This window comes from Betta splendens, chromosome 22 (genome assembly GCF_900634795.4).
Source record: "Betta splendens chromosome 22, fBetSpl5.4, whole genome shotgun sequence".
NCBI lineage: Eukaryota > Metazoa > Chordata > Actinopteri > Anabantiformes > Osphronemidae > Betta > Betta splendens.
In genome coordinates, this window is record NC_040900.2 from 12,114,332 (window position 1) to 12,129,821 (window position 15,490).

The following is a 15,490-nucleotide window of genomic DNA, read 5'->3' on the forward strand; positions in this document are numbered from 1 at the left end:
TTCACCAAAGGGTGCTGGGGCCGCAGCCGCCGCAGCCGCCGCAGCCGCCGCAGCCGCCGCAGCCGCCGCAGCCGCCGACGCTGCCGCCACCGCTGCGTCAACTGCTGCTGGCTGTGTCAGACATGGCCACTGCCGCCACCAAAGCTGTGGCAGCAGTCGCCGCCGCTGCTACAACCGCTGTCTCGGCAGCCGCCACCGCCGCTACCTCAGCTGCCTCAGCTGCCTCAGCTGCCTCGGCAGCCGCCACCGCCGCTGCCTCGGCTCCCTCGGCTCCCTCGGCTGCCTCGGCTGCTGCCGCCACCGCTGCTTCCTGTACCCGCCACAGTGGTCCATCACGGATGACTGTATGGAGAAGAAAGAAGGCAAAACAGGAGGATGCAGAAGCCTTAAAAAAGGAGGAAGGGCGCCAACAACAGCACCCTCAACCTGAAGACCCCTCAGGGCTGGCAACCACACACCGTGGGCCTGTGGCACCGGCCCTGTATGCCCTGATCGTCTTTCCTGCCATGACCTCTGCAGCCTCCACCACCATCACTGCTTCTCCTGACACAATCACCACTATCACCCACCATGCCATCTCCATCACCGCTGCTGCGCCTGCTGCTGCGCCTGCTGCTGCGCCTGCTGCTGCGCCTGCTGCTGCGCCTGCTGCTGCTGCTGCGCCTGCTGCTGCGCCTGCTGCTGCTGCTGCGCCTGCTGCTGCGCCTGCTGCTGCTGCTGCACCTGCTGCTGCTGCTGCTGCTGCTGCTGCTGCTGCTGCTGCTGCTGCTGCTCCTGCTGCTGCTGCTGCTGCTGCTGCTGCTGCTGCTGCTGCTGCTGCTGCTGCTGCTGCACCTGCTGCTGCTGCTGCTGCTGCTGCTGCTGCTGCTGCTGCTGCTGCTGCTGCTGCTGCTGCTGCTGCTGCTCCTGCTGCCGCCGCCGCCGCCGTTCCTCGCTCCACAGCCTGGCAGAGGAGGATTAGAGAGGAGGAGCTGCGTCGTCAGCGAGAAAGGGGTCTCCCTCTTAAAGAGAGGAAGATCTTTACACACTTCCGCTGTGGCCGCTGTGGTCAGCCCAAGACCAAACAGTATGGCCACAGCCGTTACAGGGGAGAGTTCTTCTGTGCCACATCGGAGGGTCGCTCTGTGGATGACTGGTTGAAAGAGAAGAGTCGACTGGACCCTGAAATGTAGGTCTTTAGATGATTACATTTGCTTGTGTGTGTGGAGCGTCTGTCTGACCTCTGATCTGTTTTATTCTCTACAGACCAGCAGCCCGCGCAGGTGAAGGACAATACACAACAATGCACGTGACTCCTTTTAATCTTTTTCTAATTGCAGGACACACCAACTTGACGTGCAGCATAGTGTCACTTGTATATAGTTGTGTAATTTTGCTTGTATATATTTTGTGTGTATTTTGAAGTATTTTGTTACAAATTTGTAATGTACATAGTTTAATTTTACTGTTGACAATGTCTCAAGCTAATTCAATTGATGTTTTTGTTACATAAAAATCTTTCAAAGGATCAGTTCAGTGTTGACATCTTTTCTTTGTAATTACATAATGTATAATTTATAAATCTGATGTGAACCAGGTTAATGATGAGGATCGAACATGATCGTATTGATCCATCATGCCACATCTAGTGAGAGAGTAGAACATTGATCAGATCTGTGTGTCCCTCACTGACAGCTGTGTGACAGCTGTCAGACACTCGCCAATCACCAGCTCCCGATCACTTCACCTTGACACTCGCCCCAATCACCAGCTCCCAATCACTTCACCTTATTCCAGGGAGACGATCGTTCAGGGTAAAAGAGGCCCATCTCCTGCCGACGGCCCCCAGGTGGTCTAGGCGGCTCACAATACACATTGTATATCCTGTAGGTGTGACTCTGTGGGGGCAGGTAGGAGCCCCATAAAGGCTGCCTGGATGAGGCTGTTGGTCTCGTCAAGGTCTAGTCTCAGGCTTGCAACAACTTTGGGGAAGTCCACAAAAAAGAAATGGAAAACTTTGGAAGGTGAGGTCTAACTGGATTCTTTATCTTCTTCTTTTTGCTATCACCTGTATATGTGTTCAGCCCTTCATTAATCATTACATGTTGAACTATTATTTACAAGAACAGCACCTTTGATAAAACACATAGAGAGAAAAAGGAGCCAGGAGTATACAGAAGGTTTGTATTTTTTTACTTGCACTCAATATTAACTTGTATTTTCATTACATTACAGCAATGATGTGATTGACATGCTTCTGTTTTTACTTAGAAACATCAAGGGTATCTTCTGAGGACGAATCCCTTGCCTGGCACTCCCCATGGAGATCATCATCCTCCTCACCCGCCACAAGCACTGCCAACATTGCTTTTCCAGTGGCTGCCACCACCGCTGCCACCACCGCTGCTTCACTACAAGAATATGCTGCAACTACTGATTCACCAAAGGGTGCTGGGGCCGCAGCCGCCGCAGCCGCCGCAGCCGCCGACGCTGCCGCCCACCAGCTGCGTCAACTGCTGCTGCCGCTGTGTCAGACATGGCCACTGCCGCCACCAAAGCTTGTGGCAGCAGTCGCCAGCGCTGCTACAACCGCTGTCTCGGCAGCCGCCACCGCCGCTGCCTCAGCTGCCTCTGCAGCCGCACCGTCCGCTGCCTCGAGCTCACTCGGCTCCCTCGGCTGCCTCGGCTGCTGCCGCCACGCCGCTGCTTCCTGTACCCGCCACAGTGGTCCATCACGGATGACTGTATGGAGAAGAAAGAAGGCAAAACAGGAGGATGCAGAAGCCTTAAAAAAGGAGGAAGGGCGCCAACAACAGCGCCAAGAGGAGCCCCAAGAAGAGCTCCAAGAGGAGCCCCAAGAGGAGCCCCTAAGAAGAGCTCCAAGACGAGCCCCAAGAGGAGCCCCAAGAGGAGCCCCAAGAAGAGCGCCAAAACCAATGCCGACATTGTGGACTTCCCAGGACCCTGTGAAGGGGCATGCCTTTTACAAAGGGCATTTCTACTGCACACACACTGCAGGACTCTGGGGCAAAGTCTGCCAATGAGTGGCTGAAGGAGCAGGAAGAAAAGGAAGCACCAAAATTCCCAGGACAACTGCCTTCACCATGAGGAAAAAGTGGGAGAATGAGCACAGTTTCAAATCTCCAAAAAACAGAAGGAAGCCGAATAAACTTAGAATCTGCCAGCTGTGTGGCCTGCCAAAGCAGAAAAGATTATGGCCACAGCCAGCACCAGTATGAACACTTTTGTGCTCTTTACGCTGGCAAATCTGTAGAGTTGTGGCTGGCAGAGAGGAGGTGTATGGAGTCACCCACCACATAATTACTGGTGTCACTCTGTGTGTGTGTGTGTGTGTGTGTGTGTGTGTGTGTGTGTGTGTGTGTGTGTGTAAATAATCATGTTAATTCAAAGTTTATTTTAGCATTCATCGCTTGAAAGTCAAATGTTAGTAGTAGTAGTAGTAGGAAAGAAGTGACCCTCCACCGCAATATTGCTTGTGTCATTATGTTGTGTGTGTGTAATAAAAATATGTTACCTCTAAGTTTTGACAAATTACAAAACAGGAACTTAGGGACCCATCTACACCAGGACACAGTACATGTGTTCTGCAATAAAAAGCTGTAAATGTATCAAATATTGCATGTATTAACATTTAAATTTAAATGTATATACAAGTAAGCAAAGTTTAGTCACATACTATAATACTAAATAACAATACTAAATACTAAATAACAATTATAAGGTAGAATAAGTACAATTAGGTAAATATTTTGTAATGAATTAAACATTGCTTAAATATAACACCTTAGTAAGTATTGACGTAAATACATTTTTTACTAGGGTAAATACAATTTTACTAATGGTGGACTGAGTAAGATCTAGTGATGTGTTTGAATCAATAATCGAAACGGAAGAATGAAAACTACTACAGTATGTGCTTTAGTGTATAGTGGAAATAAGTATAGTGTCCTCCACCTGTGAGAAATATTCTACTCCAACCTGGAGAGAGCAAAACAGCCTTTTCCGGTTGAGAACATTGGCCTCTGACTTTGAGGACTTGAGGTACTCAGGATGGATCTCATCCACAGTTGGTGGAGGAAGAGGAAGAGGAGGATGATGGTGACCATGAGGAAGACAAGACCAGAGATTTTGAAGAAAAGGACAGTGACTCATCCTCAGAAGATGCCCTTGATGTGTCTAAGTGAAAACAGAAGCAAGTCAATCACAATAGGGAAGTAACAAAAAATACATAATAATAACAATATAAAAATACAATACAAGGCTCCTTTATACGCTCTCTCTTAGTTTTTCTGAGAGGAGGTTCTGTAAAGAATAGTTTAGCATGTGATGAATGATAAAGATGAGGTGACAAAGAAGTTTTGTGCTGTCAACTGTCTGTGTTTAGCTCTTTCACTTAGAATCCAGTGAAATCTCGCCTTCCTAAGTCTTTCCATTTCTTCTTTGTGGAGTTCCCTAAAGTTGGTGCAGCCTGACACTTCAGCCTCATCCAGGCAGCCTTCATGGAGCTCCTACCTGCCCCCCACAGAGTCACACCTACAGGACATACAATGGGTATTGTGAGCCGCCTAGACCACCTGGGGCCGTCGGCAGGGGATGGGCCTTTTACCCTGAACGATCGTCTTCCTGGAATAAAGGGAACGTGATTGGGAGCTGGTGATTGGGCGAGTGTCTTCCTGGTGGCTCTGACTCATGATCAGCTGTCACACAGCTGTCAGTGAGGGACACACAGGTCAGATCAAATGTTCTACACTCTCATTAGATCTGGCCTGATGGATCAATACGATCATGTGCGATCATCATCATTCACCTGGTTCACATCAGATTTATAAATTATACATTATGTAATTACAAAGAAAAGATGTCAACACTGAACTGATCCTTTGAAAAGATTTTTTATGTAACAAAAACATCAATTGAATTAGCTTGAGAACATTGTCAACAGTAAAATTAAACTATGTACAATACAAATTTGTAACAAAATACTCTATTAAAATTAGATAGATTTTCAAATACACACAAAATATATGTAAGCAAATTACACAAACTATATACAGGTGACACTATGCTGCACGTGAAGTTGGTGTCTCCTGCAATTAGAAAAAAGATGAAAAGGAGTCACATGCATTGTCGTGGATTGTTCTTCACCTGCGCGGCTGCTGGTCTGTAGAGAATAAAACAGATCAGAGGTCAGACAGACGCTCCACACACACACAGGCAAATATAATCATCTAAAGACCTACATTTCGGATCCAGTCGTCTCTTCTCTTTCAACCAGTCATCCACAGAGCGACCCTCCGATGTGGCAAAGAAGAACTCTCCCCTGTAACTGCTGTGGCCATACCGTCTGTTCTTGGTCTGACCACATCATTCCCTTGCTCCTCATTGTGTGCCTGGATAAAAACAAACATCCCTTATCATGACAGGTTTCAATCATCTGCTGCCTCGTCTACAGTCCCAGTGAGGTGAGATGGATCCTACCACGTCAGGAGCGTCTTCTGGTTGACGTTGTAGAGGTGGATGGAGGTGTTGGTCATCAGCGTGGGGCAGCTGACTACAACGTCCCGGGTGGTGTTGTAGTCCCTCAGGACGGAAGCGCAGCGACTGTCCTGGACCCCGCCCAGTGAACGTCCCTCACTGTGGACGTCACACAGCTTCAGGAAGATGGCCTCCACCAGCCTGCTGACTTTAGGGGACTGAGCAGCGCCCGCACCTTTGCCTAGAAAGGAACTGCACACAACCAGAACCCAGCGTTCAAGGACAGAAACAGACATGAGGAGACACATTTAATATCTATGACTCATATCTATGATTTAAATCTTACCGCTGCACGCTGTCCACGCCGGCAATGCTGCTTGACCGCGAGCTCTTAAAGCGGCCTGTCACCAACCGGCGCGGGGGGAAGGCATCTGGTGCCTTGTCATGATCCAGCAGCTTCTCCCACAAGGCGACGATCTCTCTGGCCTTTAGCTGCGTCACATACGTGTGATGACACAGCTCTCCTATGGCGTGGGCCAGAGCGGTGACGTGCTGGTACCCGCTACGTCCATCTGGGCCAAGTGCATCCTGTAAATGCAAAAGAATAAAAAGATGGAATAAATATCCACATCGTAACCAAAAAGACACAATCAAATGGTAGGTTATGTCTAATCACCCTCTGCGACATCCATTCCCGTCTCCAACTCCAAACTGATAGGAAGGTCACAGCTGAATGGTTAAAGCTGTAATTCAGGACTGTGTGTAGATGTAAGGCCAATTCCTGTGTGATTTTGTCCTTCTGAGATATTGGCATTCTAATAGTGTCATTTCCTGGAGGGGAACACTGCCTACCAGAAATTGTAATAATAAAAGTAGTAAAAGTAATTTTTATGTGTGAACAACACCCTTGTGACAAAATGGTGGCCGTAGCAGGTGGGTGGAGTTATATGGCTGATCCAGGTTGGTCAATTCAATTCAGGTGGGTGGGGCTTAGTGCAGATTCACATAAATACAGTCGGATTTGTGAGGGACCTCCATTTTGCCTTTGGACCCCCTTTGGATCAGGACTCCTTTCTGCTTTTGGACCTTCTTGGATTTGGACTCTTTTCTGCTTTTGGACCTCCTTGGATAAGAACTCTTTTCTGCTTTGTTTAAAGAAAGGAGTTTTGGAAGACATGGAATCTCGAAAAAATAGGTAAGTCTTTATTTCAAATTTATTTTTGGGTAACTGAGTGACTAGCCCAATGTGAGTTCCCTTCAAAAGCCATGAGTCAAGTTTACTTTGCTTTACTGCAGGCTTAGTAAATTGTGGAGTAGTAATAGTAATTAGTAAAAATGTAATAACAGTAAAACTAAGAGTAAAGAGTGGGTGAAGTTTTTATGTTGGAAGCTTAAGCAAACATTTGTGTGGAGCACATGTAGTGGCAAAATGGTGGTCCTTTGTGTGGACCACAATTGTAACAGGCCCAATCTTAATGCCTTTCAAAAGCCTCAAGTCAAGTTGCTATAAAGTAATAGTATTAAAAGTAGTAGTATAGGATGAGTTTAGTCTTATGGTGGAACATGTGTGTGGACCACATCTTAACAAACGTGTGTGTGGACCACACCTGGTGACAAAATGGTGGCCTTTTGTGTGGAACACAAATGGCGGGAAAATTGATAGGGATGTCCCATATGGGGTGCCAAATGTAAAAGGAGCACCTATAACTAGTTTTCTCACATTTAACTAAATGACACAACATGTTTTCTCACATTTAGTTAAATGTGCAAAAGTCTAAATGTAAATGTTAAATGTTAAATGTAAATGTTAAATGTTAAATGTAAATGTTAAATGTAAATGTTAAATGTTAAATGTTAAATGTTAAATGTAAATGTAAAATGTAAATGTAAATGTAAATGTAAATGTTAAATGTAAATGTTAAATGCTAAATGTTAAATGTTAAATGTTAAATGTTAAATGCTAAATGTTAAATGTAAATGTTAAATGTAAATGTTAAATGTAAATGTTAAATGTAAATGTTAAATGTAAATGTTAAATGTTAAATGTAAATGTTAAATGTTAAATGTAAATGTTAAATGTTGGCCGAGCGTAAAACTGAATATTCATGAATGGGCAAGTAGACTCCATCCCTACCCTCAAACAGCGCTGGTCTCAGATCAGAGACGCGAACTCAATCACCTCAAACAGTGCGCGCAAACCCCGCCCACATCTGATCTGGAAACTTTTGTTTTTAGCCTGGACGTAACTTCGGCTAGCTAGTATAGTTAGCCAACTAATTCTCCACCGGCGCCACAGAAATATTCTTTTTAAACCTACTTGACTACTCATTAATGGTGTTTACGACAGAACGGCAGTTTGAAGCGGAGCCTCAGCCCGCACACCTGCCGTTACAGCCCGTTCAATCTCCCCCAACGGGAGGGAGTCGGAGCTGGCGGCCATGATGGCTTCGACTTCAAGCTTCTCTCCAGTATTTTCGTGCACCGATCCAGAGTCAGATGTGGGCGGAGCTATGCGTACTGTTTGACGTGTTTGAGTTCGCGTCTCTGATTTGAGACCAGCGCGAGTTTTACACTCGGCCAACATTTAACATTTAACATTTAACATTTAACATTTAACATTTACCATTTACCATTTACCATTTACCATTTACCATTTAACATTTACATTAACATTTAACATTTAACATTTAACATTTAACATTTAACATTTATATTTAACATTTAACATTTATATTTAACATTTAACATTTACATTTAACATTTAACATTTACATTTAACATTTAACATTTACATTTAACATTTAACATTTAGATTTAACATTTAACATTTAGATTTAACATTTAATATTTACATTTAACATTTAACATTTAGATTTAACATTTAACATTTAGATTTAACATTTAACATTTACATTTATATTTAACATTTACATTTAGACTTTTGCACATTTAACTAAATGTGAGAAAACATGTTGTGTCATTTAGTTAAATGTGAGAAACTAGTTATAGGTTCTACTTTTACATTTGGCACCCCATAGTCCCAGCTGAATGTGCTTTTCACTGTTCTAAGGCAGATATAAATGCTTGTTTGAGCCATACATTGTAGTTTGTCATTTGCATTGAGGACATATGTCAAACAAAGACTTAGTTGTTTGTTCATCCAATAATCTGTGAATTATACCTCCTCTCACAGCAAAAAGGATCGCCGCATTGTTCACTGCCTTCTGTGCCAGAAGCCTCAGGACAGCTTGCCCACCCACCTTCTCAGAACCTGCATGAAAAATGCTTCTCCTGAAGAAAGACAGGCAGAGGTGAAGAGAGCCAAAGAAAGTATGAGAACCTGGACTCGCTACCAGCGCAACTGGGACTACATGGACTTGTGCAGCATTTTCCCTGACCAGGTCACCAGATGGAACATGGTCCGAAACCTGAGGGAAAGGGGCTTTCTTTGTGTCTGGTGCGCCCTCTGACCAGGATATCGAGGAGGCAGCGGCCAGGCGGGAGAGGGCGGCTGCAACGGCCATCAGGACAACGCGGGCCACTGTTTCCTAGTACCACTCCTACTATGGAAGCGGTGGCCTGCGGTAGGCAAAAGCACTGGGGCTTCAGAATCATCTGAATCCGATGGTGGTGACGCTGGGGATTCAACAAGTCCTTTGATGACAAACAAGGAGAGGGTAAAAACACTTTTCATTCATAGGAAACTGTAATTGACCACCAACAAAGACGTAATATCAGTGGAACGATGGTGATACTAACAAAAGTAATGTTTTCCTTTTAACAGGAGTTGTGGCACCAAGCATTTTGCAAAGGGCTCGATTATATGTGACTGCCACAGAGAACTGATCTGTGGTGAGGAAGGTGACGCCATCCTAAAGGCCACACCACAAGATACCATGGGATATTTGAATCGTTCGAGGAAGAACCCCAACGCTAAACCTCTCCACTGCAAAATACAGTTTAGCAGTGGAGTGAAGGAGACTTGTTGCTCGTGGCAAGCAAAATACATTGCTGTGAGTGATGAACCTCAAATGTGATTATGGGGTGAATAGGAAGTCCTTTCGTGGGGAAGGACTTGACCTGAGTGGCTAGATGAATAATTTGAAACAATCATCTCTTCCTGGTCTGCTGTCAGATTTAAGGATTACAGCAGACACTGCTTGTCTTAAGGTTTTTTGTAGAAAGAAATAATTCTATATTTTTAATGTCAAATTTTTAAAATGACAATGTAGAACATGCTACTCTGTCACAGCTTGGAAGTTTTTAATGATTATTTTTATATTTTTAGTGTCAAAAGATTTTTAAAGTTGTTTTACTTTGACACAATATGTAACTGGTGGTAAATACTGTTGTGAACATGTATACTCTGTAAATAATAAAAAAAAAATTCTTCTTTTACAGAAGCTTTCTTGTCCTAATATCTATTATTCTAAAATCGTTTCCCTACATCGTACTGATCCTGTCCCTGGTCACACTGGCCATTTACATGTCTGTCTCCGAAATCCAGGTAACAAAGCACCTCAAACAGTGCGCGCAAACCCCGCCCACATCTGACCTGGAAACTTTTGCTTATAGCGTGGATGTAACTTTGGCTAGCTAGCAAAGTTAGCTAACTAATTCTCCTCCGGCGCCACAGGAATTATTCTTTTTTAAACCTACTTAACTCTCCATTAATGGTGTTTACGACTCAACCCGCACACCTGCCGTTACAGCCTGTTTCAATCTCCACTAACGTGAGGGAGTCAGAGCTGACGGCCATGATGGCTTCGACTTCAGGTTTCTCTCCAGTATTGTCGTCCACCAATCCAGAGTCAGATGTGGGCTGAGCTATGCATACTGTTTAAGGTGTTTGAGTCCGCGTCACTGATCTAGGATCATAGGGGGTGAAGTCTTACTTATTGAGTTTGATCATTTACATTTAACATTTACATATGGATTTAACATTTAGATTTTTTTTCTCCTGTTTGCTTTTGGGGTGGGGGTGCAACCAGCTGCTGGAACCAAGGAAATCTGTTAAGTAAACAATTGATGCAAAATAAATAAGCAGGGATGTACCTTAGGCTAACACATTGATAACTGAATGAAATGAACTGAACTAAATGTCTTTTTTGCAGTTAAAACTGGGTGGTGATCTCTCCACCAGGGCCAGTGGGCGAGGCCACAAATGGCCTCACCCCCAGGCCCTAGTGAAAGAGCCCACCCCCGGCCCTAAATCCACTGTGAAGGGGCAGGTTCCACCGCCCTGTCCCATCACCCTGCCTGGCTGCTGACAGTCTACGGCTACGACGTTCTAACACGCCTGGAGGAGTACAAGGCCAGGATCACGTCCACCTTTGGATCCATCCTGAAAATGGCTTCAACCAGGAAGGTTTTTATCGCATTAAACTGATTCTTGTGTCCACACACTTCTACCGCAACAAAAATATCTCTTTCCAGGTGACAAGGAAGCTCGCCGGTACAGCCTGTGACTGACACCGTGCAACCAACGTAGCGAAGGAGTATTGGCAGGTCCTTATGAGGGTCCTTACTTGTTCTGGGGGCCTGTCCATGATGGCAGCAGCTGGACTGATGAGACGGTACCAACTCGCCAGGGAACGTCCCCTAGGGTCACCCGTGTGGACAGGACTGCTGCCTGCAATAGTTAGGTGTGTCAAAAACAACGACCCTTGTTTCATTTATATTATATAGATTGTAGCCTGGAAGACATAAAGAAATATATGCACGCGTGTTGCACTGTCTGATGAGGCACTTTGTGGCAGGTGTAACGACACAGAGCCGTGAGCTGTACCCAACCTTTATTAGGCAGCTGTCACACGGCATCTTCACAAAACAACAAAGGAGTGGCAACTCCACTGTTGGAGTGGAGGAGTCAGCAATCCTGATCCAGAACCTCCTGGACTCCTTTGGTGGACCTGCAGGACACAACTCTATGAACATCCCCTTGTTGAACGCAGCCAGTATGGAAAGCATATGAACTACGCAGATGTGCCACCTCAGCTGCATCCAGGACCCGCCATGTGTGCAGCTGCAGCTACTGTATTAATACTTATTATAACAAGAGGTGGTGTAATTAGTTACTACTGATCAAGTGACAATAGAGAACTGATAAAATACTAAGCTGAAGCAAATAAATGAGACAGGTTTTGTTCATTGGTCTGAAAGCCTGCCCTGTAAATGCTTTTCTTCATAAGTTTTATGTTTAAGTTTATTTAACTTTTCACAACTGGATCTCCTTAAAGTTGGACAATATTCCCCTTTTCTCTTATTTGAACGTTATTTTAATCTCAGATACTGTTACCCTGATTTTACTTCTGTGCAAATGTCTTTCTTTGTTTCTAATTTATTTTACGAATGACTTTAAATTCTTGAAAGTCTTTGTTAAAACTTTACTTTTCCGATTAAACTTAAAACAGGGTTAAAATGAGACTATAGTACTACCCTCTAAAGCTGCTAACCTTAAACACTGGCTGCTGCCACCTTTGAACTTTTTCTATATGCACATGGTCAAGTGTGTAATACGGTAATAATAATGACGGACTCATGGGAATCGCTCACTACTTAAGAAACAGTTCAGCATCAGTTCCTACTCATGTTGTCTGTATTTCAAAATAACTTGAGTCTTGAGTAAAATTAATATTGTATCCGTATATTCACGATTATGATGAATTATTTGGTGAGTTTTAGCCCTGGGTCCAGTTCTCTTGTCATTTGTCTGGTATAAATCCTCCAATGGCCTAATAAATTGATGTTTGTTCTCAACGTTGTTATTAACGATGTTTGTTGTTTCACCTTAGCCCTTTTCTGCGGCTCCTAGATCCAATGCGTGGTCACGGGTTGACATCTGCTGGCGACACTGAGAAACTGCAGGTGAGGGTTGAGCACAAGAAACAAGAGCGACAGGAAGAAAGTTTATTGGCTTTTATTGTTGTTTTAATTGTTGTTTATTGTCTTTCTGTGACATCACACATGCTAGAAACAGACCAGAGTTGAACCAGTGACTATAATTAGCTGTGACTGTGTTACAAGGTGAAACACCGAGAAGAATACGAGGTGGTGGAGCTTTTGTCTCTTCAGTCTGATAATGTTGGTGGCACAGGATGCTACCATGTTTTGAACTGTTTCTCTGCACGTTGTTTATTGTAAAATACATTTAAAAATATGACTAACTCATGTAAATCACTAAACACTACAGATACGTTTGTGACGTTTATTTATTTTACAAACAGGGCTGTTAGGCACAACAAGGGATAATCAAATATGGAAATACAGATAAAAGTAAAATATAATAAATCAAGTAATTGGTCCAATAAATTAGGCGAGGGAGTACAACCATTCCATTTGCATGTGTGGATTTGATAATTGCACACAAGTAAAATCACATTGACATTATCTGAGATTCTTGAATACAAGTTGCCCATGTAATGAATAAATAAGAGAAATGGGGAATATTGTCCGACTTAAATCATTTCAGAGGCAAAGCATTCACAGTGTAGCTAAGGATAGCACAGGGCTGATAAACTATCTTAAAATGAATGTATTTGACTTTTGGTGCAATCGTGAAGGAAAGATAGCTTTTCTTCACAGTGAATCTGAACCTTCCCATGAGTCGAACGAGTTGACGTCACAGTAAGTCAGAGATGAGTGTCAGAGATGGAAATTAAAAAGTTATCGTGTGTCTTTCACGGTGTAACCAGATAAAATCTGATTCTTTTGCTAATGGATCATCGCCCTGTGTTCCGTGTGGAGTCTCCGTCTATTACATGACTATAGTTAAAACGACAATACTTGTAAAGCTACTAATCTTAAACACTGGTTGCGGTCGTGTTTTAACTGTTTTTATACATTGGCAATTTTACGAATCGCTAGAGAAACCGTCCAGCTGCCCACCGAAAGTCACGTTCTTCTGGTCTTACGTCACACTCGTTACCTGATCGCGTTCATCCAATCACATCGATGTTTCGCGTCTCTCCTCGTGTAGTCTGTATTTCAAAATAAGAGCCGTAACCAGAAGTTGACCCGAAAATATTTAAAATATTATTTAAAATGAGGAACGCTTCACGAATTTGCGTGTCATCCTTGCGCTGCATGGAAACAATTCAGGGAGTTTATTGCACCCGCGGACACGCCCACCACACGCGGTACGGCCCGGCGTGTTTGCGCCATCCCCAAACCGATGCTCCCTTTCCGGTTGTCCTACATGGCTTGCATCCTAATTGGTCTGTCCTACTTGTCAGCTAAACGATGTAATTGGCTAGTTTAGTTGGACACCGCGAAAAGGAGGCGTCAGTTTGATTCTACTTCACTGCCATTTCGTTTTTACAGACTCAGTCTTTGTCGACATTTCTTTCTTTACAGCGATAAACTTTATTGTGAGTAGCGGACTTTTCACGAAGGTAAGAATGCATTTTGATACACTTGCGAACTCCTTTTCTTTAAATTTTAAACAAGTTCACCTTATTTTCACCTTATTTTTCACGGTCTTGCACCCACATTTTCAGTCTCCTCCACAGTACACGACGTTTTCGACAGTTCTTTATATTTGCTTTTCATTGTCGGAGTTTGCTCCGTTTAAATAAAATTACATCTTCAAACATGCGACCACCTTTTACCAGTATTTTACCTTAATGACTAGATACTTCTTTTAGAGAGTTATTGCTCGTAATTCGTATTCATGTGTCAGGCATCAATGCACAATTAATTGTGAACTACCTAAAATGCACGTTTTCTTTATTTAGAAAAGCTAATTTCTGTATAAACGTTCTATAACGCACTCAGTGTACTCATTTATTATATGGTAAAATCACTATAAAGTAGTAAGAAAATATTAAAAACGCATGCTAGAATATGATAAGACATATAATGTTTTTATTACCGTGTGTACAGCTCATTGTATGTTTCTCTGATTCCTTAGATCATGGACCATCGCCCTTTGTTCCGTGTGCAGCCTTCGTCCACTGAGCTCACTCTCAGGCCCTCACCAGAAGCACTGACGGTGGCCCAGGCCTATCATGGGTCTGAGGCATGGAAGGTGAAGGTGCCTCAGAAGGTGAAGGAGGAGGCGAAAGCTCGCATTCTGCAAGGAGGAGGAGATCCCCACTGCTCCCAGCTGCTTCTCAGCCAATATGAGATCCAGTTTGGGCAGTACCGGGGACAGACCTTCAAGTGGCTCCTGAGTCACGACGTGGGCTACGCTGTGTCCCTGCTGGCCTCACACCAGAAGGAGCGGGAGAGTGGTGACACATCCAGCTCACCACTTATGGCCAACAAGGTGCTGTGGAGTACAACACAGAAATATCTCACTCATCCTAGTACAGTAAAAGTAGAGCCATCATTAGAACTATTATACGGATCCCAACTCACACAGCTCAATCAGAGCAATCATCAAGAAATTCCTATTTCTGTCATAATACACATATTCTGTTCTCCCGCTACACAGGATGCCCTCACCTCCTACAGCAAGCTGTTCCCAGAGGTGATGTCAGCCGTGGAGGGACGGCGTGCCACGGAGGGTTCCAAGTCTGTCCGGAGCCAAGACAAGAAGTTGGTGGGGTTCGGCCCCCACGGAGCCATGACCTACGCCTCCATGTACGAGGCCACGGGGAAAGAGGTTGAGACGTAAGCCTGTGCACAGACAACAAACACCATGTGCAGATGAAATAGTGACATTGAGTCTTTCTGGAACAACCGCGCACACAGTTGTTAGTGATGTTGTTGTTTCTGTAGCTACGTGCAGTGGCTGAGGAAGAAGAAGAAGTGCATCCCAGGCAGCTCTCTGCATGCTTTAAAGACCTACATACTGGGCCGGGACCAGGAGAAGAACCAGCATCCCTCCCAGCAGCCCCAGTGCCCACCATCTGACGGTGTTGTGCTCCCAGTTGCTGTTCCTGCTGCCTCCACGCGTGTCTCTGAAAAGCTGATTTCTTTGTCTTCTCTGTGTGAAACAGCTGCTAACGAGCCCTCAGACGAGATGCTCCTGGCTGCTGCCTTAGAGGTGGAGAGTCAGCGTGAGTTCACT

At 44.3% G+C, this 15,490-nt stretch overlaps 3 protein-coding genes and 2 long non-coding RNA genes across 6 annotated transcripts in view; 3 read left to right on the plus strand and 2 right to left on the minus strand.

Moving 5' to 3' along the window:
• Positions 1 to 18: 18 nt before the first annotated feature.
• LOC129603597 (antifreeze protein Maxi-like) lies at positions 19 to 1,172 on the plus strand. The gene has a single exon (XM_055505726.1). It carries the CDS (start codon positions 123 to 125, stop codon positions 1,170 to 1,172), a length of 1,050 nt encoding a protein of 349 aa, XP_055361701.1. The 5' UTR covers positions 19 to 122.
• Positions 1,173 to 1,882: 710 nt separating this feature from the next.
• LOC114850763 (uncharacterized) lies at positions 1,883 to 2,468 on the plus strand. Its single transcript, XR_008693750.1, has 3 exons — positions 1,883 to 2,003; positions 2,104 to 2,159; positions 2,251 to 2,468. It is a non-coding gene; the product is annotated as an uncharacterized LOC114850763 (long non-coding RNA).
• A 2,545-nt stretch (positions 2,469 to 5,013) lies between these two features.
• LOC114848508 (uncharacterized) lies at positions 5,014 to 6,289 on the minus strand. Its single transcript, XM_029139042.3, has 5 exons — positions 6,152 to 6,289; positions 5,822 to 6,063; positions 5,479 to 5,727; positions 5,241 to 5,390; positions 5,014 to 5,161 (listed from the first exon to the last, which is right to left on the minus strand). Exons 1-4 carry the CDS (start codon positions 6,287 to 6,289, stop codon positions 5,276 to 5,278), a joined length of 744 nt encoding a protein of 247 aa, XP_028994875.1. The 3' UTR covers positions 5,014 to 5,161; positions 5,241 to 5,275.
• A 4,967-nt stretch (positions 6,290 to 11,256) lies between these two features.
• On the minus strand, positions 11,257 to 14,484 carry LOC129603653 (uncharacterized). The gene is made up of 3 exons (XR_008693757.1): positions 14,348 to 14,484; positions 12,265 to 12,336; positions 11,257 to 11,387 (listed from the first exon to the last, which is right to left on the minus strand). It is a non-coding gene; the product is annotated as an uncharacterized LOC129603653 (long non-coding RNA).
• The window catches only part of LOC114848790 (uncharacterized), a 28,294-nt gene continuing 24,183 nt past the window's right edge, over positions 11,380 to 15,490 (plus strand). Inside the window, exons 1-6 of one of the 2 annotated variants that reach the window (XM_055506031.1) lie at positions 11,380 to 11,536; positions 12,270 to 12,342; positions 13,831 to 13,868; positions 14,387 to 14,743; positions 14,912 to 15,090; positions 15,199 to 15,479. In XM_055506031.1, coding sequence (XP_055362006.1) covers positions 14,390 to 14,743; positions 14,912 to 15,090; positions 15,199 to 15,479 — 814 coding nt within the window. In that variant the 5' untranslated portion in view covers positions 11,380 to 11,536; positions 12,270 to 12,342; positions 13,831 to 13,868; positions 14,387 to 14,389. Of the gene's footprint in view, positions 11,537 to 12,269; positions 12,343 to 13,830; positions 13,869 to 14,329; positions 14,744 to 14,911; positions 15,091 to 15,198; positions 15,480 to 15,490 lie in introns of those variants that run through there. The other variant, XM_055506032.1, reaches the window with a different exon arrangement.